The 27,937-nt window shown below is 38.7% G+C and overlaps 1 protein-coding gene across 1 annotated transcript; it reads left to right on the top strand.

The window, feature by feature from the left end:
* Nucleotides 1–6,348: 6,348 nt before the first annotated feature.
* Nucleotides 6,349–19,825, top strand: LOC121656368 (mucin-5AC-like). Its single transcript, XM_042011419.1, has 5 exons — nucleotides 6,349–6,519; nucleotides 10,566–10,628; nucleotides 11,952–12,145; nucleotides 13,444–15,248; nucleotides 15,507–19,825. The coding sequence occupies exons 1-5, from the start codon at nucleotides 6,349–6,351 to the stop codon at nucleotides 19,217–19,219; spliced, it is 5,946 nt and encodes a 1,981-aa protein (XP_041867353.1). The 3' UTR covers nucleotides 19,220–19,825.
* The last annotated feature ends 8,112 nt before the right edge of the window (nucleotides 19,826–27,937 follow it).

Here is a 27,937-nt window from a genome sequence, read left to right as displayed (position 1 = left end):
ATCTGCACAATATTTATAATACAACACATCCAGTTTTCAAGAGGTTTTAGTCAAGCCAAGCACCTCCCCATGACTTGGTACTGGTAAAACTTACTAATTGCTAGGAATAAAAATTTGACTCTTGACACATTTCCATAGATCAGAATACTACAATTATAATAAAAAGATTATAGAGATCTTCATAACAGGTGAGAAATGGCTTCATGTTGATTGAGTGTCATGTTTGAATCTGAATCTGACCTTTTACAAAGAAACGAACAAGGTCATTTTTGATTTACAAAAACTCAAATGTTCTGATAGTTTTCTAGATTTATATAAAATGTAAAGAATTGATCTTATTTTATAATGTCTCCTGTTTCATTTGGGTTGCATTTACAGAAAAATGCTATTTCTTCCTTCTAAATTTAAAACAAAAACAAAAAAAAAAAACATGCAACTGATGTTTAGTTCTTTGTTCACTTTAGCTGCTGGCGTCAGAAAAAGTCGTCACAGACAAAAATATCTTAGTACTTTTTTTAACCCCAGAGCTGGATACCAACATGTTGACCTATTAGTATGTGCGTCTTTTGATTTATGTTTTTGGTAACACACCTAAACACACCCAGTGTACAAAAATGTTCTTTGCTGTGGGCTGATAATATTCTGTTAATAGCAAGAGGGAAATAATGAAACGGATACAGGTACCTCCCATCTTCACAATGAAAGAGTTTATGATCGGTTGAATGCGACAGGGATTCATCTCTTCATGTTTGTCCACTTTATTAAAGGTTAGAATTTCAAACTAATAGGTAATATACTAAAGGTAGACTCTGTGGAGGTTAGCTACATTATTTTTTTAAATTATTACAATTTACCCAATCTTGTAAATCTTTTGTTCATTTCATGATAAACCCCCAGAGAAGCATTTACTTTTGAGCAACCAAAACACAGACAAAAGACATTACAGAAACATAGAAAAAAAATGAATGATGACGATGAGAAAGTCAGATAACTGAAGTAAAATTGTAATAATGAAAAGCCAAACAGTAAATGAAATTAAATCAAAGTACAAAGTACAAAGTAATACATAAACATCAATTTGAAAAAAAAAAAATGCTCACTGACACAAAAGAAAATTTCCTGCTCAACATGTTCATTTATAATATATATATATTATATATATATTAAATATATGGGATGCTGTGTAAAATGGAAATAGAAACAGAATGCAACATTTTCACAAACCTAAAATTTATTCCCAATAGAACAAAAACAACATATCAGATTTCTTGAAAATATTAGTTTATTTTAAATCTGATTAGGATGGTGTTGTTGTGGTTAGCAACGTCACCTCACAGCGAAAAACTTCCTAGTTTAAATCTCTGCTGAGGGTTTTTTAAGTGAAGTTTGAATGTTATCTTTATGCATGTGTGGCTTATTTTGAGACACTCACACAGTCCAAAAGCGTGTATGTTAGGAAAGTTGGTGGGTGTTAAAAATCTCCTTATAGGACTGAGTGTGAGCATGCAAGGTTGCTTGACTCTCTGTGTTGGCCCTGTGATGGACTGGTGACCTGTCCAGGACGTACCTGGCTTCTCACCTTGTAGCATCTGGAAAAATACACATACTCTGACCAGTTTATTCATTCATAAAATGACCCTCATTTCACCAATAAATTCACAGAGTTTTTAATTCACTTAAACATTTTTTAAGCAGTTCACTTTTTCCTTTTATCATTCTTAAACACGGTCGTCTGCTCTACTGTTATAAATTAAGCTCAGAGAAAAACAAACTGTCTTATCAGCATGCTTCCCAGCACTGAATTTGCAGTCTATTTTTTCCCCTTTGCTTTACATAAAGTTACGCAATCAATACTTGTCAATCTCCTCTTGCCACAATGACGCACATGCTTTTCTTAGATAAAAATAAATAAATATCATGACGAATATCTACTTTAATCTGCGCACAGGTATCAACAAAGGATTCTCAGGTGTGGGTATTACACACAATACAATGCAACATCTAAAAAGAAAAACAAGACTGAGTTTTATAAATAGTAACAAATCTCTGTACTGAAAACATGGTGCTTCCTTTGATTTACGCTGCTGATTGCGACCTACTGAATCATTTAACGGAACAAGGCAAAATTTTTCCAGACTTCAACTTCCTTGTTGTGGAAAGACTTTCCTGGCTGCAGTTATATTCTTTCACTGTTGACTTACAAGAGTAGAGTTTGACAGGGTCTCCAGCTGTTGCAGCCCATCCACCTCAAGGTTGGGCAAGTTTTATAATCTGAGCTGAACATAAAAGACTCTACAGCTTTCTGCCTGTCTCAGTCTCAGCGTTGCTTCAAAAAACAACCAAACAGCAATGACAAGATAATAACTTAAAGGCTTCATCTGTAGGAGCTATGGGGAGGTTTAGATGTTAGAAATGCATGGTCTCCTTAACAAGTCTCTTACTTTATATTTCTAGAAACTGCAGTGTGTCCATGATTGTAAAATATCAGCGCAACTCTACTTTTGATGGATATGTCATGAGCTGTGAATGTGACAAAACTTGGCAGCCGTCAGCTGACTTAGTTCCACCATGTTCCTCTAAGTCAACATTCCAAAATATTCCACCCATGTCTTGACACATTTTTCAAAACACGTCAACGTCACTAGAAGAGGGGGTGCAGCTCAAGAAGCTTAATGAGAACTCACATGCTTTGCTGTGACATGGTTGAGCATATATATATATATATATATATATATATATATATATATTTTTTTTTTACTCAGTGGAAGCCGTCGACTTTTGTTCCAAGGTGTCAGAGTATGCTGGAATTTTTTCTTGTTTCACTAATTCTGTCAAGGAACAGTTTTTTTTTTCTTTTTCTTGCATATGTTACTGTATTTATACAAGTTGAGAGGTAGTGTGTCAAGCTTTAAAGGGTTTAAACCCCAGAAAAAATTTAATCTTTTGTCATCTATAAAGGAAAACATTCATATGCAATCAAGCAAAAACTGTAAGCTAACAACTACAGTTGATGGCTTACTGACAACTACAGCTTTCACCACTTGTAATGTTTGCATTCCTTCTAACATTGCTGCAGTGAAGCATGCCAGTTGTTATTTCATTCCAGGCTTAACTACAAACACATCTAAAGGTTTGCAGAGGTAAATCCTAATTGTTGCATTTTCATTCTCCAAATAATCTTTGTTAGGAACAGATAAGGACTGCAGAGATCTGCACCTTCCACAGTGATTCCTAAAAGGGGTTTTGAATTTTCTCATTGAAACAATCCATGGAACGTTTTTGGATATCCAACTTTTCTGCATGATGTTATCATGGATGTGTAACTAATATATCCCATACCGTCACAGAGCTTTGCTTTTCTAAGCACAAACATAATTACACTTGATGAAGACATTTAGCATATTTGACATATAGACAGAAAGCTTGTTGCACAAATCTGTGTGCATTTTGTGTTTTTATGATCAATAAAGGTTACAGAAAATTTACTATGACTGTGTGTAAATTTGCATTTTTTTATAAACAAGTTAAAACCAACAGAATATTTTTTTTTATTATTCATATTTTTTTTTAAATATGCATTGATTGTATACATACATTTCAATTTATATCATTTATGCCAACTTAGGACAGTGGAAATAATCGTGTTGCACAAAATAAACATCATTCTTCCTTGAGGAGCATTTGACAGTTAAAATAAAGAATAACCCTTTTACTGGGAAACTGGTCTGTTCATATTCTGCTCTGTTTAAATTCTAAATACAATATGTGCTGTACTTTGCTGTCTTTGTGATTTATTCTCGTCATTATGTTTATTATCAGTCAATTCAGTGAAATGGTTCCACATTTGACATTGCAGCTGGACAACAAACTGGACTGTTCAGTGAACTGGGACTATCTTTACAGGAGGGGGCAGACCAGCATGTATTTCCAGAGGAGGCTGGCAGCCTTTAACCCTCCTGTTATGTAATGGGTCAAATTGACCCGTTTTGAAGTTTGAAGATCTAAGAAGAAGTTAAAAGTATTTTTTTCAGTATGAAACTTCAATTTTACCCAGCAGTCAAACTGATGGTAAAAGGGTGTCAGAAATGTCAGACTATTTCCTTCTTTGCAACTGTGAGACATATTTCACCCCAATCACTCACTCACTCACACACACACACACACACACACACACACACACACACACACACACACACACACACACACACACACACACACACAGGTGCAGGTGCAGGTGCTATGACTTTTGACAGGAACCATTTATGTTCTTGCGGGAAAACTCCACTCACCTTCAGTGGACTCTCAACAGGGCAGGGGCAACCATATAAAGGATTTTCTGCATGGGAGTCCTACCAACATTACCCCTCCTTTACACTGGGTGCATGTGCGCCACGTTACGGCTGCACCACGATTTTATTCCGACCTCCGTGGCGCAGCAATTTTTACCAGGAGGGTGTCAGGTGTGGAGTGCCTGCGAGTACAGTCCACCTAGAAGGATCTGCAACATCACAAAATTACAGGAGGAGTGGAGAATCTGTTATTCTCTGCTTCCATGATAAACGTCTCATCGTCTATGGTCATCCTGGGTGCGTAAAGCGTCAAAAATAGACGCAGCGCGTAAATTTTGTCTCATAATCAACTGAATCAATTGTGGACAGGGGGGCGCATCTCCTACACTGAACCCTGCAACTAGCTTGTTAATTGCCACTTTACACGCGGACCGGTGGCCCGGTCCGGTTTGCATCACTGAAAAACAAAACAAAACAAAACAAACAAACAACAACAACAAAAAAAAAAAAAAAAAAAAAAAAAAAAACACAATCCAAACACACTTCAGACTTTGAGGAACTTCAAGGCCAACAGCAACACTGAACATTGTGAATGGCTGATTTGTGCAAGGGTTTAATAATTCCGTTTTTTGGATTGCATTGGTTTACATAGGTTCAAGCTCTAGGCACACAGTAAGGTTTGGGAATAAAAAAAATATTAAATTCAGAGGGAGAAAAAAAAAAGAAAAGAAAAAAAAAAGCCATGCTGCAGGGTTGGCAATTTTCATACTTTCAGCCTGCTCAAACTAATCTCTCACCAAATAAAAAAGAGGCCTCAAAGCCAGTTCTTTATGAAAAAAAAAGAAAGAAAGAAAGAAAGAAAAAGAATATTTTCTGTGTTTGTTAAGTACCTGTGGTTTTCATAGAGCAGCAGAAGCAGCCTGGTCACCTTCAAACTGAGAAATTTGGAATAATTTGGCATACCAGTTAAATTTATTCATGACTATTAATTATTCCTATCATTGATAAATGCTACAATAATGACAGAGTGTTTCAGTTCATTTTTATTATGTTCTTCAAAGTCAGAAGTTTACATATACAAGTTTACACAAAGCTTACTATATCTTTGTGGGAATGTTCAGATAATGATTTAATAGTTTTTTAAGGTTCTGAAAGGTTCACTGACAACATTTGAGTCAACTGAAGGCATGTGTAATAAGCTCTGAGTATGTAAACCTTAAGGTTATATCTCAAATACACTGCTTCTTTTTTGGCATCATGAGGAAATACAAAGAAATTAGCCAAGATAATCAGAAAGAGAATTCTGGGGCTTTTAAAGCTGAGTTGATCAAAGACATTTTTTCTGGGGTTGATTCCCACGTTTTGGACCAAAACAAATTCAAATCTGAACCTGTCTCCTTCTTGAATGATATGATGGCTGGACATTTTCATGGTGTTCTTACCTGTGTATCTATAAGCATCTGAAATTTGCACTAAAGGATAAATCAGACTCCACAATAATTTATCAGTAATAAGGACAGCATATTTTAGCTCATAGAGTACAGCTAAATTATTGCATGTCAAGCATAAAGTGTTAATAGATAGAAATCTAATACTTTGATCTAAACAAACAAAGCATACTGTGCACAGGCTCATGCTGTTTTTAAAACCCGACTGCTTACATTCTTTCTAAGCCATGCTTTTGTGATCTCTACCGACACCCCTCAGGCTATGGATTGAACAAGGAGGAACAGCTGCAGGGTGGATCTTCATTTATTTATTGATTAAATATTATTGCTCTTTTACCAACTTCTTATTCACTTTTTATTTATTCTATTTTTTAAATTACATAGATTATTTATATATATAAATGATAAATGAAAAAGTTTACCCCATCCCTGATTTCTTATATTTTTGCATGTTTGTCACACTTTGTTTTAGATAATCAAACAAATTTAAATAATAGTCACACAAGTAAACACAAAATGCAGCCTTTAAATTAAGGCTTTCATTGTTATAGGAGTAAAAAAAAAACAAACCTACATGGCCCCATGTGAAAAAGTGATTGCCCCTAAACCTAATGGTTGGGCCACAGCAACGACCGCAATCAAGCATTTGCGATAATTTGCAGGAATTGGAACAACTAAGATCCTCCATAGGACCCTCAAGCTCCCAGGAATCTGGCAGAGGACCCAGGCTTGAGATGAACAGACAGGGAAGCCTACCCAGGAAAGAGAGGAGGGTGGGTGAGGTGGGTGAGGAAAGAGTTTATATATATATATATATATATATATATATATGTTCTTAAAACCTGAGATGCATGATCAAATTCAGTGTAAGTATAGTATAAAATAGTATAGTATAGCAGTATAAAATCACAGTATTAAGGAGGAGAACATACAGTGAAGAAGTAATATTTTCCATCTATATATATATATATATATATATATATATATATATATATATATATATATATATATATATATATATATATGTCTCAGAAATTGTGTGTTGTGCAAATATGTCACATTGGGCTATTATGGGTTAAAATAGAATGTTGAAAATTACAAATTGTAGTTAAGACTAAAAATGTAAACGTTTGAACATTTGCAAATGCAACGAAGTTGAGCAAAGTGCAAAATAACATAAAAAACTATTTAAACAAATAGCATGCAAAAGACATTAAATATATATATATATATATATATATATATACATATACATATACATATATACATTTAAATAAAATTAAATATTTAAAATAACCTAAGATAAGATAAAAAATAAAATTTCATCAAAATGTCAACATGTCATTCTGTGCTTAAGCCCAGGGTGAACACATGGGTTTAAAGAGTTAAACAGATATAGAAGGGTCCTGTCTAATATAAAAAAGCAGCTCATTCCACAGTTTAGGTTATGCCACAGCAAACGGCCCAGTCCCCTCTGAGTATCTGGCTAGTGTTGGGCACACTCAGGATATTATGCAACATTTACATGATACAACATTTACTTAATGTCGTATTAAAAAAAATGTCCCATGTTTTAACAAGAAATCATCACAAATCCAACGTCATATACTTATGTCTAACGCAAAAAGAAATGCAGCTCAACCAGTCGTTACCAGTTTTACTAATGCAATAAGTCAAAGCTTTCAATAAGGCGGCCACTCCCAACAGAAAATTACCACAATATTACTCATTCAGATCATTTACATCTTTGTTCAGCCCTGATGTCATTGTACCTAAACTGTGTGGATATAAAAAGCTTCAGCCTGATGCTGGATAACAGTTACAAACAGAAAACAGAGAGAATCTGTGATCATCACAACTTCAATCACTGGAGACACAACTGATCACCAGACAAAATCTGTAAGTAATAATAATTTGTTTCATTTTAGTCATTGTAAATTATGTTTTTTGCTTTTATTTTAATTTGTGGTTAGGAAATTTTAAGGTTTCATATTACACAGAGTTTAATTTGATTTATTTTTTTTTTTTCTGAAAAAAATGAAAGAAACATTACCATTTAGACACATCCTTCATTATTCAAAGCATGAATAATGCTGGGCTTATAATAATAATAATAATAATAAAGACTCAGCCTACACCTGCTCACATCTAAAGACAAATGTTTAGTTTTAAGTCTCAGACTGATATTTGACAAAGACTGTGAATCACTATTTGCAAGACTACAACTAGATTATTTCAGCATTTTTTTGTGATATGTTGGACAGTTGATATTGAACAGGGCTGATTGCCCACAGCAAAGCAAACAAGGAGAGAGTTTGACAAGTTTTGATGCTCAAATCTATAGTACAATTGCATTAATGGCGCAGTTCTTAATGCAATAAAATTTTAAAAAGGATTAGTTTTTAGCAGTTATATTAAGACAGTTGGGCCTTTAAGACAGCCTTTAATCACTTAAAGAACATATCGAGGATTAAAGGACTGATGTCTCAGCAGGAATTAGAAAAACTTGTCCATGCATTTATCTTTATTAGACTGAACTACTGTAATGCTGTCCTCACAGGTCTCCCTAAAAAGTCCATCAGACAGCTGCAGTTAGTCCAGAACACTGCTGCTCGAGTCCTCACTAAGACCAAGAAAGTAGATCATATAACTCCAGTCCTCAGATCTTTAAACTGACTTCCTGTCTGTCAAAGAATTGACTTCAAAATCATGCTGTTAGTTTATAAGTCTGAATGGCTTAGGACAAAAATAGATTCAGGATCTTCTGATTTGTTATGAACCAACCAGAGCCCTCAGGTCATCAGGGTCAAATTTACTTTCTGTTCCCAGACTCAGAAAGTAGATTTGTTATGAACCAACCAGATCCCTCAGGTCATCAGGTTCAAATCTACTTTCTGTTCCCAGACTCAGAACTTAACACGGAGAAGCAGCGTTCAGCTTTTATCCTCCTCATATGTGAAACAAACTCCCAGAAAATTTAAGGTCTGCTGAAACTCTCATGAGTATTAAATCAGGGATAAAAACATTTATATTTGTCAAAACAACTGTTAATTTCCCCACACTGGAACTTTAATTCTTGCATTTGATCTGTTTTAGTTTTTTTCCCTTTCTGTTTTGATTTAATTTCTTTTCTATTTCTTTTAAAGTTTGTTTTTAATGCACTTTTTATTACTTCCTGCAACTCTGCTGTAATGCTTGTTTTTTAATGTAAAGCAGTCTTGTATATGAAATATGCTAAACAAATAAACTTGCCTTGCCCTGCCAAGTTATAGAAATTTTATAGTTATAAGTAACTGAGTTATTGTAGGGATATTGGTTTATAAGATGTTGAGTTTTTAGAATTAATATAATTGATTATTTGGTTTCTTAAAATATATCTAATATCAAGATGACCTTGTTTAAAACAGAAAACAGAAATCGGAGAAAAATGATCAAGATTTACGCCATCTTGCTTCTGTTGGTTGGTAAGTTTGAATGTCAAAAATTAAATACATTACTACAAACTGATATTTGACATTTAAAAAATAAATGTAGAACTGAATTTTATAATAAAATGGTTAAACATTATGAATCACATGTTTATTTACAGCAGATGTTTCAACTTCAACCACAGGTGCTTCAGTGACAACTGGAGAAACATCAACCACTGCTGAATCAACAAGTACAACAACTGAAGCAACATCAACAACAACTGCCCCAACAACTTCCACAACTGAAGCAACATCGATCGTAACTGAATCTACTACTGCTACAAGTGAAGCGATATCCACTACAGCCGAATCAACAACTAGTACAAGTGAAAAGTCATCACCCATTAATGCCCCAACAACAACCACGACTGAAACAGCATTAATTACAGCAGAATCAACTACGTCCACAATTGAAGCACAATCAACCACAGCTGCCACAAATACAGCCACAAATGAAGAAACATCAACAGCAGCTGTCCAATCAACTACCACTAGTGAAGCAACATCAACCACAGCTGCTGTAACAACTACCACAATTGAAGCAACATCAACCACTGCTGAGTCAACAACTACCACAAATGGAGCAACATCAACCACGGCTGCCCAATCAACAACCACAAGTGAAGCAACATCAACTACAGCTGAATCAACCACTTCCACAGCTGTAGCAATATCCATCACAGCTGAGTCATCAACTACCACTAGTGAAGCAACATCAACCACAGCTGAATCATCAACTACCACAACTGAAGCAACGTCAACCACAGCTGAATCAACAACTACCACAAATGGAGCTACATCAACCACAGCTGAGTCAACAACTTCAAATAGTGAAACAACATCAACTACAGCTGCTCCAACAACTACCACAACTGAAACAGCAGCAACCACTGCTGAATCAACAACTACCACAAATGGAGCTACACCAACTACAGCTGCTCCAACAACTACAGCCACAAATGAAGCAACATCTACAACAGCAGAATCATCAACTTCCACAACTGGTGCAACATCTACCACAGCTGAGTCAACAACAGCCACAACTGAAGCAACATCAACCACAGCTGAGTCAACAACTTCCCCTGGTGAAGCAACATCAACTACAGCTGCCCAATCAACTACTACAAGTGAAGCAACATCAACTACAGCTGAATCAACCACTTCCACAGCTGTAGCAATATCAACCACAGCTGAGTCAACAACTGCCACAACTGAAGCAACATCAACCACAGCTGCCCAATCAACTACCACAACTGGAGCTACATCAACCACAGTTGCCCCAACTACTACCACAAGTGAAGGAAGATCAACCACTGCTGAGTCAACAACTACCACTATTGAAGCTACATCAACCACAGCAGAATCATCAACTTCCACAACTAGTGCAACATCTACCACAGCTGAGTCAACAACTTCCACTAGTGAAGCAACATCAACTACAGCTGCTCCAACAACTACCACAACTGAAGCAACATCAACCACTGCTGAATCAACAACTACAACAAATGGAGCAACATCAACCACCGCTGAGTCAACAACTGCCACAAATGGAGCTACATCAACTACAGCTGCTCTAACAACTACCACACCTGAAGCAACATCAACAACAGCCGAATCAACAACTTCCACTAGTGAAGCAACATCAACTACAGCTGCTCCAACAACTACCACAACTGAAGCAACATCAACCACTCCTGAATCAACAACTATCACAAGTGGAGCAACATCAGCCACAGCTGAATCAACAACTATCACAAGTGGAGCAACAGCAACCACAGCTGAATCAACAACTTCCCCTGGTGAAGCAACATCAACTACAGCTGCTCCAACAACTACCACGACTGAAGCAACATCAACCACTGCTGAATCAACAACTACCACAAATGGATCTACATCAACTACAGCTGCTCCAACAACTACCACAACTGAAGCAACATCAACAACAGCAGAATCATCAACTTCCACAACTGGTGCAACATCTACCACAGCTGAGTCAACAACTGCCACAACTGAAGCGACATCAACCACAGCTGAGTCAACAACTTCCCCTGGTGAAGCAACATCAGCAACAGCTGCCCAATCAACTACCACAAGTGAAGCAACATCAACAACAGCAGAATCATCAACTTCCACAACTGAAGCAGCATCAACCACAGTTGAGTCAACAACTCCCACTAGTGAAGCAACATCAACTACAGCTGAATCAACAACTACCACAAATGGAGCTACATCAACTACAGCTGCTCCAACAACTACCACAACTGAAGCAACATCAACAACAGCAGAATCATCAACTTCCACAACTGGTGCAACATCTACCACAGCTGAGTCAACAACTGCCACAACTGAAGCGACATCAACCACAGCTGAGTCAACAACTTCCCCTGGTGAAGCAACATCAGCTACAGCTGCCCAATCAACTACCACAAGTGAAGCAACATCAACTACAGCTGAATCAACCACTTCCACAGATGTAACAATATCAACCACAGCTGAGTCAACAACTGCCACTAATGAAGGAATATCAACTACAGCTGCTCCAACAACTAACACAACTGAAGCAACATCAACCACAGCTGCCCAATCAACTACCACAACTGGAGCTACATCAACCACAGTTGCTCCAACTACTACCACAAGTGAAGGAACATCAACCACTGCTGAGTCAACAACTACCACTATTGAAGCTACATCAACCACAGCAGAATCATCAACTTCCGCAACTGGTGCAACATCAACTACAGCTGAGTCAACAACTTCCACTAGTGAAGCAACATCAACTACAGCTCCTCAAACAACTACCACAACTGAAGCAACATCAACTACAGCAGAATCATCAACTTCCACAACTGGTGCAACATCTACCACAGCTGAGTCAACAACTTCCACTAGTGAAGCAACATCAACTACAGCTGCTCCAACAACTACCACAACTGAAGCAACATCAACCACAGCTGAATCAACAACTACCACAAATGGAGCAACATCAACCACCGCTGAGCCAACAATTACCACTATTGAAGCTACATCAACCACAGCAGAATTATCAACTTCCGCAACTGGTGCAACATCTACCACAGCTCAGTCAACAACTTCCACTAGTGAAGCAACATCAACTACAGCTGCTCCAACAACTACCACAACTGAAGCAACATCAACAACAGCAGAATCATCAACTTCCACAACTGAAGCAACATCAACCACAGCAGAATCATCGACTTCCGCAACTGGTGCAACATCAACCACAGCTGAATCAACAACTACCACAAATGGAGCTACATCAACTACAGCTGCTCCAACAACTAACACAACTGAAGCAACATCAACCACAGCTGCCCAATCAACTACCAGAACTGGAGCTACATCAACCTCAGTTGCTCCAACTACTACCACAAGTGAAGGAACATCAACCACTGCTGAGTCAACAACTACCACTATTGAAGCTACATCAACCACAGCAGAATCATCAACTTCCGCAAGTGGTGCAACATCAACTACAGCTGAGTCAACAACTTCCACTAGTGAAGCAACATCAACTACAGCTCCTCAAACAACTACCACAACTGAAGCAACATCAACTACAGCAGAATCATCAACTTCCACAACTGGTGCAACATCTACCACAGCTGAGTCAACAACTTCCACTAGTGAAGCAACATCAACTACAGCTGCTCCAACAACTACCACAACTGAAGCAACATCAACCACAGCTGAATCAACAACTACCACAAATGGAGCTACATCAACTACAGCTGCTCCAACAACTACCACAACTGAAGCAACATCAACAACAGCAGAATCATCAACTTCCACAACTGGTGCAACATCTACCACAGTTGAGTCAACAACTTCTACTAGTGAAGCAACATCAACTACAGCTGCTCCAACAACTACCACAACTGAAGCAACATCAACCACTGCTGAATCAACAACTACCACAAATGGAGCTACATCAACTACAGCTGCACCAACAACTACCACAACTGAAGCAACATCAACAACAGCAGAATCATCAACTTCCACAACTGGTGCAACATCTACCACAGTTGAGTCAACAACTTCCACTAGTGAAGCAATATCAACGACAGCTGCTCCAACAACTACCGCAACTGAAGCAACATCAACCACTGCTGAATCAACAACTACCACAACTGAAGCAACATCAACCACTGCTGAGTCAACAACTTCCCCTGGTGAAGCAACATCAACTACAGCTGCCCAATCAACTACCACAAGTGAAGCAACATGGACTACAGCTGAATCAACCACTTCCACAGCTGTAGCAACATCAACCACAGCTGAGTCAACAACTTCCCCTGGTGAGGCAACATCAACTACAGCTGCTCCAACAACTACCACAACTGAAGCAACATCAACCACAGCTGCCCAATCAACTACCACAACTGAAGCAACATTAACCACGGCTGAATCAACAACTACCACAAATGGAGTTACATCAACCACAGCCGAGTCAACAACTTCCCCTGGTGAGGCAACATCAACTACAGCTGCTCCAACAACTACCACAACTGAAGCAACATCAACCACAGCTGAATCAACAACTGTGGCCAATGGAGCTACATCAACCACAGTTGCCCCAACTACTACCACAAGTGAAGGAAGATCAACCACAGCTGAGTCATTAACTACCACAGCTGTAGCAACATCAACCACTGCTGAGTCAACAACTACCACAAATGGAGCTACATCAACCACAGCTGAGTCAACAGCTGCCACTAGTGAAGCAACATCAACTACAGCTGCTCCAACAACTACCAGAACTGAAGCAACATCAACTACAACTGAATCAAAAACTTTCGCAACTGGTGCAACATCTACCACAGCTGAGTCAACAACTACCACAACTGAAGCAACATCAACCACAGCTGAATCAACAACTACTACAAATGGAGCTACATCAACTACAGCTGCTCCAACAACTACTACAACTGAAGCAACATCAACAACAGCAGAATCATCAACTTCCACAACTGAAGCAACATCAACCACAGCGGAGTCAACAACTTCCACTAGTGAAGCAACATCAACTACAGCTGCTCCAACAACTACCACAACTGAAGCAACATCAACCACTGCTGAATCAACAACTACCACAAATGGAGCTACATCAACTACAGCTGCACCAACAACTACCACAACTGAAGCAACATCAACAACAGCAGAATCATCAACCTCCACAACTGGTGCAACATCTACCACAGTTGAGTCAACAACTTCCACTAGTGAAGCAACATCAACTACAGCTGCTCCAACAACTACCACAACTGAAGCAACATCAACCACTGCTGAATCAACAACTACCACAAATGGAGCTACATCAACTACAGCTGCACCAACAACTACCACAACTGAAGCAACATCAACAACAGCAGAATCATCAACTTCCACAACTGGTGCAACATCTACCACAGTTGAGTCAACAACTTCCACTAGTGAAGCAACATCAACGACAGCTCCTCCAACAACTACGGCAACTGAAGCAACATCAACCACTGCTGAATCAACAAGTACCACAAATGGAGCTACATCAACCACAGCTGAGTCAACAACTGCCACAACTGAAGCAACATCAACCACTGCTGAGTCAACAACTTCCCCTGGTGAAGCAACATCAACTACAGCTGCCCAATCAACTACCACAAGTGAAGCAACATGGACTACAGCTGAATCAACCACTTCCACAGCTGTAGCAACATCAACCACAGCTGAGTCAACAACTTCCCCTGGTGAGGCAACATCAACTACAGCTGCTCCAACAACTACCACAACTGAAGCAACATCAACCACAGCTGCCCAATCAACTACCACAACTGAAGCAACATTAACCACGGCTGAATCAACAACTACCACAAATGGAGTTACATCAACCACAGCCGAGTCAACAACTTCCCCTGGTGAGGCAACATCAACTACAGCTGCTCCAACAACTACCACAACTGAAGCAACATCAACCACAGCTGAATCAACAACTGTGGCCAATGGAGCTACATCAACCACAGTTGCCCCAACTACTACCACAAGTGAAGGAACAGCAACCACAGCTGAGTCATTAACTACCACCGCTGTAGCAACATCAACCACTGCTGAGTCAACAACTACCACAAATGGAGCTACATCAACCACAGCTGAGTCAACAACTTCAACTAGTGAAACAACATCAACTACAGCTGCTCCAGCAACTACCACAACTGAAGCAACATCAACTACAACTGAATCAAAAACTTTCGAAACTGGTGCAACATCTACCACAGCTGAGTCAGCAACTTCCACAAATGGAGCTACATCAACCACAGCTGAGTCAACAACTTCAACTAGTGAAACAACATCAACTACAGCTGCTCCAACAACTACCACAAGTGAAGCAACATCAACCACCGCTGAGTCAACAACTACCACTACTGAAACTACATCAACCACAGCAGAATCATCAACTTCCGCAACTGGTGCAACATCTACCACAGCTGAGTCAACAACTACCACAACTGAAGCAACATCAACTACAGCTGCTCCAACAACTACCACAACTGAAGCAATATCAACAACAGCAGAATCATCAACTTCCACAACTGTGGCAACATCTACCACAGCTGAGTCAACAACTTCCCCTGGTGAGGCAACATCAACTACAGCTGCTCCAACAACTACCACAACTGAAGCAACATCAACCACAGCTGAATCAACAACTGCGGCCAATGGAGCTACATCAACCACAGTTGCCCCAACTACTACCACAAGTGAAGGAACATCAACTACAGCTGCTCCAACAACTACCACAGCTGAAGCAACATCAACCACAGCTGCCCAATCAACTACCACAACTGGAGCTACATCAACCACAGTTGCCCCAACTACTACCACTACTGAATCAACATCAAACACAGTTACCCAATCAACTACTACAAGTGAAGCAACATCAGCCACTGCTCAGTCAACAACTACCACAAATGGAGCTACATCGATCACAGCTGAGTCATCAACTACCACTAGTGAAACAACATCAACCACAGCTGAATCAACAACTACCACAACTGAAGCAACATCGACCACAGCTGCCCCAATAAGTGTCACAACAGATGCAACATCAACCACAGCTGAGTCAACAACTTCTACTAGTGAAGCAACAACAACTACAGCTGCTCTAACAACTACCACAAGTGAAGCAACATCAACCACTGCAGAATCAACAACTGCGGCCAATGTAGCTACATCAACCACAGTTGCCCCAACTACTACCAGAAGTGAAGGAACATCAAACACAGCTACCCAATCAACTACCACAAATGGAGCTACATCAACCACAGCTGAGTCAACAGCTACCACTAGTGGAGCAACATCAACTACAGCTGCTCCAACAGCTACAACAACTGAAGCAACATCAACCACAGCTGCCCAATCAACTACCACAACTGGAGCTACATCAACCACAGTTGTCCCAACTACTACCACAACTGAATCAACATCAAACACAGTTACCCAATCAACTACTATAAGTGAAGCAACATCAGCCACTGCTGAGTCAACAACTACCACAAATGGAGCTACATCGATCACAGCTGAGTCATCAACTACCACTAGTGAAACAACATCAACCACAGCTGAATCAACAACTACCACAACTGAAGCAACATCGACCACAGCTGAGTCAACAACTTCTACTAGTGAAGCAACATCAACTACAGCTGCTCCAGCAACCACCACAACTGAAGCAGTGGCAACCACTGCTGAATCAACAACTGCGGCCAATGTAGCTACATCAACCACAGGTGCCCCAACTACTACCACAAGTGAAGGAACATCAAACACAGCTACCCAATCAACTACTAACACAACTGAAGCAACATCAACCACAGCTGCCCAATCAACTACCACAACTGGAGCTACATCAACCACAGTTGCCCCAACTACTACCACAACTGAATCAACATCAAACACAGTTACCCAATCAACTACTACAAGTGAAGCAACATCAGCCACAGCTGAATCAACAACTACCACAACTGAAGCAACATCGACCACAGCTGCCCCAATAAGTGTCACAACAGATGCAACATCAACCACAGCTGAGTCAACAACTTCTACTAGTGGAGCAACATCAACTACAGCTGCTCCAGCAACTACCACAACTGAAGCAGTGGCAACCACTGCTGAATCAACAACTGCGGCCATTGTAGCTACATCAACCACAGTTGCCCCAACTACTACCACAAGTGAAGGAACATCACACACAGCTACCCAATCAACTACCACAAATGGAGCTACATCAACCACAGCTGAGTCAACAACTTCCAGTAGTGAAGCAACATCAACTACAGCTGCTCCAACAACTACCACAAATGGAGCTACATCAATCACAGCTGAGTCATCAACTACCATTAATGAAGCAACATCAACCACAGCTGAGTCCACAACTTCCACTAGTGAAGCAACATCGACTACAGCTGCTCCAACAACTACCACAACTGAAGCAACATCAACCACTGCTGAATCAACAACTGCGGCCAATGGAGCTACATCAACTACAGTTGCCCCAATTACAACCACAATTGAAGGAACATCAAACACGGCTACCCAATCAACTACCACAAGTGAAGCAACATCAACCACCGCTGACTCAACAATTACCACTATTGAAGCTACCTCAACCACAGCAGAATCATCAACTTCCGCAACTGGTGCAACATCAACCACAGCTGAGTCAACAACTTCCACTAGTGAAGCAACATCAACTACAGCTGCTCTAACAACTACCACAAGTGAAGCAACATCAACCACTGCAGAATCAACAACTGCGGCCAATGGAGCTACATCAACCACAGTTGCCCCAACTACTACCACAAGTGACGCAACCACAGAAGAATTAACAGCTACCACCAGTGGGGCTACATCAAACACTGTTGAATCACCAACTTTCACAACTGGAGCAACATCAACCACAGCTGCTCAAACAACTACCACAACTGAAGCAATGTCAACCACAAATGAATCAACAACTACTACAAGTGGGGCAGCAACATCAACCAAGGTTGAATCTATACCTACCACAAGTGGAGTAACATCAACCCCTGCTGAATTAACAAGTTCCAAAAGTGAAGCTAAATCAACCACAGCTGCCCCAAATACTACCACATCTGGAGGAACATCAGCCGTGGCTGAATCAATGGTTTTGATAAGTGGAGCTACATTAGCCACAGCTGTTCTAACATCTACTACAACTGGAGCAACATTAACCACAGCCCATTCAGCAACCACCTCAGCTGACCCAACAACTTCCACAACTATGGCAACAGCTACATCTTTACCAACAACAGGTGATTCCACATCAACCACAGTACCATCGGCAACAGTCACAGCTGCCCCTATAACTAACACAGCTGGTGCCATATCACCCACAACTTCTATGACAGTTGCTTCTTCAACAACTGCAGCTTCCTACACAACTTTCACAACTGGAACACCTTCAGGTACAGCTGCTTCATCAACAACCACAGCTGCTCCAATTACTACCACTACTGGGGCAACATCAACCAAAGCAACTTCTGCAAACACAATAGCAGCTGGAACAAGCGCATCTACAGCAACACCAACCGTATCTTCCCAAACAGCTGCATCTGCTCTGACAACAACCCTAAAAGCACAAACAACTACACCTTCTCCAGCAACAGCAGTCCCAACTTCCTCCAAAACAACTTCCTCCACCACAACCACATCATCAACCACAGTTGCCCAATCTACTACATCTCCTCCAACTACACAACCAGGTGCTTTAGCAACAACAACAGTTAAAGTAACATTAACTGGAGCTCCCCAAACAACAACTACATTAACTAAAACAACAGTTACTTCAGCAATTACAACTTCTTCATCAACAACTACGGTTGCTCCAACAACTACAGGAGGATCTCATCAAACAACCACAGCCTCCTCAGCAGTAATTAACCAAACAAGCTTCCTTTTGTTCACAGCAGTTATTACAATTACTCTGTGGAAGTAAGAACTGGACTTTCATCTTTTCCATGCCATGGTTGATAAAAAAAAGACTTAAAAATCTAAACTAATTTATAACTATTTATTATCCTTGTTTAGTTTGTTTTACATGTTTGTTTGGGCTTATTTTAAATGCTATTCTCAATGTACTATTTAATGCTTATGCTTAATATAGACTTTCTGCATGTTCGTTTGAGAAACAAACTTTCTTACACACTGTAGTCTGTCCAGAAAGACTTAACAATCTAAATTTATTTATAACTATTTATTTTCTCTGTCTGTAAGTTTGTTATATTTACACTTATTTTAAATGCTTTTCTCAATGCACTTTCTGTATGTTCTTTCCAGAAACAAAATGCATAGTCAGCTTTCTTAAAGTGGATTAAATTATTGAGACAGAACTAAATGATTAAGTGAGCAGATAATATAGACAAAATATGAGCATCCTTACTACTTTTCTCAAGGATATTTAAAATCTAAATGTTTGTAAATTGCTATTATCATTTTGTAGCAACATAAATGTATTTGTTGTTCACCACACAATGGTGATTTTTCTGTAACATTCATTTGAATATGAACTCTGAAAGTCTTATATTTTAGCAGTATTACTAAAATAAACACAATTAATCTGAGTAATCTTGACTTTGGTATTTAATTTAATACAAAAACAAGCTTCATCATCTTTTGATGTAATGAACATATGACCACATAATCTAATTCTGATTTAAAAACAAGCATTATTCAGCTAGCAGACATTTAAAATATAACAGATGTGTGACAGATATAACAGAAATGTGAAAAAAAATCACGATTATCAATATGCTATTGTCTTAAATTTTATGGTGCAATTTATTCTTTAAACTACTTACACAGCAGCTTTATTACCACCCTGTCTTATATAGTGCATGCATATGCTTACACTTGTGTGAGTGTACGTAGACATACATATGGGCTAATTAATTACCAAAGCTCATCATTCTAGACCTCCACAAACTACAAACCGCCAATCCAGTGCCTTTCTCTTCACTACCCACATCAAAAGGCTCAATGCAAAAGTAACAACAGGACTTTAATAAAGCTTTAATAATATGTTTGAGATAAGTAACATAATTTCGTTATTTTATTAGTAAATCATAAAAATGCATGTTTACCATAGTACATAATACACCAACACCAATATTCACTGCAAACAAAAAAACAAGAAGTGGTCATCAACTTTATGTTGTGTAATTTGAATAATTTTAGAGAATGAATAAGACAACTCAGATAGATTAAGAGACTGGCAAACATTAAAAGGGGTTCCCAAACTTTTTCAGGCGGCAACCCACCTCTGGATGCATGTTTGGTCCAGTGGGATCAAACAAACAAAATGAAGATTTCTGTAGAAAATCCAGCATTCACTTCCCAACCTGAAAATATAATAAAGTGACAAAAATAATTACAATCCCTCTAAAAATAATGATTCAACAGATGAATGTTGATTCTCGGATTTTGATATTATGATAGCCCTGAGGCACTGTGTATTAATGGCACCACTTAAACAGTTTGCTGTTCAATAACAAATTAATTTGAAATAGCTTAACTGCTCACTATTACCCTCTGACTATTACTGAGACTATTAACCTATGACCATGATGCAGAAACATCCAGAAAAAAAAAAAAAAAAAAAAAACCTTTGTCCAATCCAGTTTTGCTTAAAACTCGTGTCGTTCAAAACCCTGAATGAAATATACCCATCAAACAACTTCCCATATGAAAATTAAAATAAAAGAAATTGTGTGGATTCTGTGACAATTTGTTTATCAATGTAAATATGCAAGAATTAAAGCCATATTAATGGGTGTAAGAATGAAGTCAGAACATTCACAAAACATTTCCACTATATGAAAAGCAATAACATCCATAGACTGTTTTCCTTGTAGGACTTCATGTTACTGGACTGAAACCCCCACCTGGTTATTTGGCTACCCTGTTTGTTATCATTTTATTTTAATATTTGCCTGTTCTGGAGCTTGAGCTACTGACCAGTCAGCATTAGTCTGTTTGGACCAACTGATGAGAACTAAATGTTTTCTCTGTGGGTGGATGCCAGTACCAGGCAGGCAGGCAGCCAACCAACCACACCCATATGGAGCACCATGATTTTTTTCTTTTTTTAACAAGCACCCAAGTTAGGCCACTCAGAGTCCAAGCCACCGTGAATTATGCTTCTTTTCCCATAGGCCAGTCCAGGCCTGACTGAAGGTACGAATGAGGATCTGGTGTTGGGTGGTGGTGAGACCATCGTTATTTACTCTGCAGACTAATCACCATGATGGAGCACAGCAGTGAAAGAAAGGTTGGGTGTGGGCATGGCGGCCTAACACAAAAACACGCAGCAGAGGGAGACATGTAGAGGTGCTTCTTGCCAACAGGCAAACCAAGCAATTGCATCTTTTGTAAACAAAAGAGAGAGCAGGTTTATAACAATGAGCTTTTTTTCCTATGTGGCAGGGACAAAAGAAATACATAAAAAACAGGAAGAGTAAAGAAGCGACAAAGACAGTGGTAAATAGTACAGATAATCCAGAAGCTAATTTAGCTCTCAGCAGCTTAGTCTGTCCTCCTGATGACTACCTGGGTGTCAGGAGGCTGAAAATAAAAACAGATAACTTGGATAATATCAAATTAAAGCTGTCTAGTCCAGCTTAACTGTAAAGCTAAGAATGTTAAATTACAGAATTCATAGGCAAGAATCTGATATGTATACTACTTAAGTGCATGCACGTGCAAGTGGTGTTTATATTTTTTTCCATGGTCATTAGGCTTTATGCTTTTAAAAACTACTTATATAAGTGGTGTATTTGCTGTAAATGCAATCCTAAAGGAGAATTCTGAATGACTACAGATTGGTGACTTTGGCATTGTGATGGAACTGGGTTCCGGGTTCCACCCTGTGCCGGCTTTCACAGACACAGTGCAGTGGGCCGAGGTTCTCTCACCAGATGGAAGAAAAACTGTGGTCGAAGGCTTGCGTTTTCTGGGAGCTTTATTGTGGTGAGCGCTCCTTAGGAAGTGGTGAGGTGATCCAGCGCTGGTGATATTTACAATGATATTTACAATATTTACAGTTTGACGAGGATGTCGTCCAATACTCATTCACTCTCACTAGTTTCCGCAATCCATCTAATCCACCACCCTTGGCATCATTCTCATCCTTCATCCAACAATCTTCATCCCTTCATTTATATATAACCAAAAAAATCCCTTCAGCCCCCCCTCTTTAAAGGGTGCTTCTGGCAAAAAGGGGTGTGTCTGGCAGGACAACCAATCACATCACATCTCTACTCATGACATTCAGCTGAACACAATCTACTCATCAGGTAAGTAATCACATCAATTACATCATCCCCAAAAACTCACAGGTAAGTGAACAGGTAAAATACAAAACAAATAGAAACAATAACCATTCCCCTCCAAACAGGTAGGTATGTTTGTGTGTGTGCCGTAGGTGATTGGAACTACCACTATGGTGACAGCTGACCCTGTCACAGGCATCTTACATAATGAAGATCTTGGAGCAGCTCCTTGTCTCCAAGGAGTTCAAGGCACGGTTCTTTACATGCTGCACCGGGCATACACCTACCTGGAGGTATAAAGCTCTTACTGTATGTGAGGATCCCATAAGGCCTCCCATAATTAGAGGCAAACATATGAGTATGGATGGCCCTCTCCCTGATATCCTGGATTATGGACTATCTGACATCCAGACCTCAGTATGTCAGGGTGGGGAGTCACTGGAATGCAGCACTGGAGCTCCACAAGAGATGCTCTACACATCAGACTTTAGGTACAGCTCAGAGTCCTGCCTCAAACAGAAATATTGAGAAGACTGTTATGTAAAAAACTCTAAATAAAACAACAAACATTCAGATCATGTGAGAAGGCACAGCTGATTCACTTGCAAGGAACTCAAACACAGTCAGCAAACAAACTGTCGAACACACAGGTCAGCCGACAAAGTTAAACTGTCATTTAACAACTCCTGTATCTCTATCGGTTCAAATTTCATTTTGTGTTTGCAACCTTCCTGCTCTGCTTCTGAACTCTTTGTCAAAAGCACAACACACGTTTTTATGCAATTGATCACCAGCTAATCCTAAACAAACAATGTACAAAACAATGTGCACGCAAAATCTGTCTGTGCGTCCCTCCCTCCCTCCAGTAAATAATAAAGTAGAAGTCATTTAAAAATTGCAATTGAAAAGTTTAATTCTGTAATGACCACACCTTTACAGATAACATTATCAACACGTCACTGTTATTGCTATAAGTAAGAAAAATATCATAATATAACAACAATGAACACTGGTTGAAAGGGCCCCCCTCCAGAGACCCTAGAATAGCCTCTAGAGACATCCACAAGATGGAAAAGCCAAAGAGACACAAGAAAATATACAAACTCATGCCAAACCCATGACAAAGAAAACAGAAACATGACGATTTATATGCGTAACCTTGCTTGATTTTTTTTTTTAATTGTCCTGTCCAGCATTGCAGCAAACAGAATGATGGTCTGCCTGGTTAGTTGCGCCGAACAAATTTGCCAAGAGGAGCTTTATGGGTACAAGGCTCCTCTTGATAATCTAATCTTGTATTTCTTTATTTAATTAAATATATTGTTTCATCTTATTTATTTGTAATTATGAAATTTATGTATTGTTGCTGGACATGACCGGAGGGTACAGGGAAAAAAAGGAGAGTAATAAAGACAAGTAAAAAGTAAAGTGGAAAAAAGGTAAAGGATACAAAGATACAGTAGATAGAGGCAACGACCCTTCAAATAAAATCTAACACCAGACTACCAGCTGCTACACCCTTAGAGAAACACAAGAGAGAATATCTTACAGCTTTTACAAGTAAACTAAGCTGAAAATCATAACCAAAGTACCAAAGACACACACAGAAAAAAACAAAACAAAACAAACAACAACAAAAAAAAAAAGACAAAAGTAGCTCAACAAATAGTATAAACCCACTGGACAACTCAGTGACTGTGTCAACATGCAGAGTATGAGGAATGAGGAATGAGGAGTGAGCAGAGATGAATGTGATCATGCAAATGTGACCATGCCTCTATGGAGGCCAGAGGCAGACTAGGGCGACCCAGAGACCCGGGTGATCAGCAGCAATCCCGGAGCCTGAACCCAAGCCAACCCACCACAAAGACCACCCCACCCCTGCGGTCACAGGGCACAGGCCCAGGTGAGCCAAAATCAGCAGCCGTCGACCCCACGATGCACCAGCCATCCAGGGTGGCCAGAGTGAAGGACCCCAAGAGCCCAGAGGCAGACCGCCCCCCCCCCGCCCCCCCGAGGCAGAGGGATTACAACTATCAAAATAACACAGGTGAATCCTCATCTTGCATCTTTCCGTCTGGGTTTTAAGCCATACAGGCTGACAGGGACTGAAGACAGACCATTGACGTTAAAGGATGAGGAACTGAAGTTCTTGTTAACATGATACCTGTCACGAAGACGGAGTCTCCCTTTCCCTCTGAGATGTTGTCAACCATGAGAATTTACCTGTGTTATTTTGATAATTGTAACCCATGTTTATATTACGCACTACTGGCAGCTTGTGACATCATAAGATCAGTTGTTGCCAGGTTACAAACACAACACATAAATGTATTCATTTATGTGTTGTTCAACCACACCTCTCTCTCTGCTAAGCTGACTCATACTATGGCTGTACCCCACATGGACTGTCTAATTGAATTTACATTCAGTTATATACTTTTTAAATGAATAATTAACTTTAGGCTTTAGCTGCTACAGCATAAACTGCTGATGGGGTCCCATACAAAGTTAAAAACTAAAGGTGACAGAGCTTTCTGTTCAGTAGCCTCCGACTCTGGAACTCTCTTCTTTTGGACTTGAGATCGGTGGACGTTGTGGTTACTTTTCAAAGTCAGTTAAAAAACTTCTTTGTAAATTTACTTTTTATAAATTTTGTTTTACATTATTGGCATTTTGTGATTTTATATCTAAAGAGGTGCTATATAAATAGTTTTTCTTACTTACTTACAGTTCATCCAGGTCTTAATGGGAAAAACCCTAATAGCTACTTCCACAGATCCATCTTTGACATAAGCAAACACTCCATTAGCTGACTGTAAGGCTACAGAAGAATGAAGGAAGTGAAGCTTGAGCTGGTATACAGTTAATCTTTCTTGAGACATTTGTTTCCTGTTTCTGCTTAGCGCACTGATTTGAGTTGCGTTCATTGGACTTACATTTCTTAGAAATTTGTAGTGTGTATATAAAACCATAAGAAGACTTTATTACAAGGATTTAATAAACATAAGGATGATATATTAAATAATCTGTCAAACAATTAAATCCACAGGTTATGTAATATGATTTTACAACATGAATGGAATAGACTAGAATATCATATAATTAGGTGTGACTGCGTATATACAGTAGATATCTATCTCCTGACGTCATGGTTTAGTTCCCTGCATCAGAGGCTACATTTCTTTGTAGTGATGAAGATTCATAAAATCTAAACTTGTTGACTTTTTGTGCATGTTTTAGAGAAAACTGCTATTAGATTATACTTCCTCAAGTTTATCTGTATAGCACATTACATGTACAAGACAAATCAAAGTAATTCAAAGAAAAGTACATAAAAGAACATAAAGAGAACCAAGACAAGTAAAAAGGTTTGCAAAAATCATAACAAAATCTTGAAAAACTGCATGAGTATCTTTTCCATAGTACAACATTTTCCATTTTAACTACAGTATTTGTAATTAGCATTTCTTAAATAAATAAATAAACAAACAAGCAAACCAATCGATCAATCAATCAATCAATCAATCATCAGAAACCTACTGGAACATGGTCCCATGTTTTGACACTCACACACACACACACACACACACACACACACACACACACACACACACACACACACACACACACACACACACACACACACACACACAAAGATTACTGATCCAACATCATGTACTCATGCCTAATAAGAAAGGAATTGCAGCTCAACCAGTTTTACTTACAAAGCATTTACAATTAATAAAAGCTTTCCACTCCTAAAATTAAGCATTGCTCACAATATTACTCATTCAGATAATTTACATCTTTGTTCGGCCCTGATGTCATTGTACCTGAGCTACGTGGAAATAAACAAGAATCAATGAGCATTACAACTTTAGTCACTGCTGGAAACATAATTTATCACCAAACAACATCTTAAGTATTACTAATTTTATGATCTACAATTATGATTGTTGGTTTTATTTGAACTTTAGTGGTCAGAAAATAAAATGATTAGTTTATTTCTATACAGTGTTAAAACTTGACTAATTACTTGATTATAAATTTAAACTATTAGTAATTAAGTTTTTTCTTATATATCTCATTTCAATTAATGCACCAAATAAAGTTAGGTTACACCAATAACAGTGCAGGTACAATGTAACGTATGACAAGAATTTAGCTAAGAATAGCATTCATCGTTACATTAATAGTAACAGTACCTTAAAAGTGTAGTCTTAATGTAATGAAAATACTAGAATAGAAATAAAAATATATAAATTATTATAATATAAAATGTAATTAATAATATTTTATTTGGTGCCCTAAAATTATTCTAATGAATTTTGTATTAAAATCAGGTCATCTTATTTCTGTTGGCTGGTAAGTTTATGACATCAAAAATTTAATGTAAAACTATCTCTTTCAACGAATTGTTAAGCTTTAGGGATCACATGTTCATATACCACAAATGCATCAACATTAACCACAGATGCTTCAGCAACCACATCAGGTGCTACAACAAGGACAACTCAACATCTACCACCAATGGAGCAACATTAACTACAGCTAAATCAACAGCTACCATTGCTGGAATTAGAACAACCCCAGCTGTTGTGGTATCCACAACTGTTGCAACAACAAGCAACTAAAACATTGAAGCTACAATGCTTCACATTAAATTTCCTAATTTTAAATGTAAAAATAAAACTGACTAGATTGACCTCTGTTGTCACTTGAATCTACAATAAAAAAGATTCAAATTAAGCCTATCATGTACATTAGTAAAATCCACTTGTGCACCTTTTGTATTTTCTCTGCTAAACTAAAATAACGAAACTGCAATAAGAAATTCAAATATGTTGTTTAAACAGGTATCTAACCATTTCACTCAGCTGTTTATCAAAATGTATTTCAAGTTCATCCTTACAGCAGTGGATTGGGTTATTTGCTGCTCACAGACTACAAAGGTTTTAGCTGAAAAGGTGTTTTGTTGCATAATTGCTTCAAAGGATGAATTAAACTGTAAAGGCTTTAAATCGTCTTTACCACCTTTGGCAACTTGGAAGGGAGAAATATTTCATCTTGAAAAGTGGAAGTAATGCATGCATGCATGCATATTAATTACTTCTTGCAACAAAGAACCAACGTCTGTCAAAAAATTGACTCAATATACAACTTAATTTAGAAAGCACTAAATGGTTTTAGGCTTAAATGCATTCAGGATCTTCTGGTTGGTTATGAACCATCGAATATGAACCAAGCTTTAGATAATTATCTGTATATTTTCAGGTCTTCTCTTACTTGGGTTTACTAATGTTGCTTATCTGCTGCTACATCAGCAGCAGGTGTCCCCTCACTATTTGCATTTTGACCTGTAGTTGCAGAGGTGGGAGGTTCTT

This window comes from Melanotaenia boesemani, chromosome 17 (assembly GCF_017639745.1).
Source record: "Melanotaenia boesemani isolate fMelBoe1 chromosome 17, fMelBoe1.pri, whole genome shotgun sequence".
In the NCBI taxonomy this organism is placed as follows: Eukaryota; Metazoa; Chordata; class Actinopteri; order Atheriniformes; family Melanotaeniidae; genus Melanotaenia; species Melanotaenia boesemani.
Note: the sequence above shows the minus strand (reverse complement) of the source record. Positions and strands in the feature narration are given on the sequence as shown.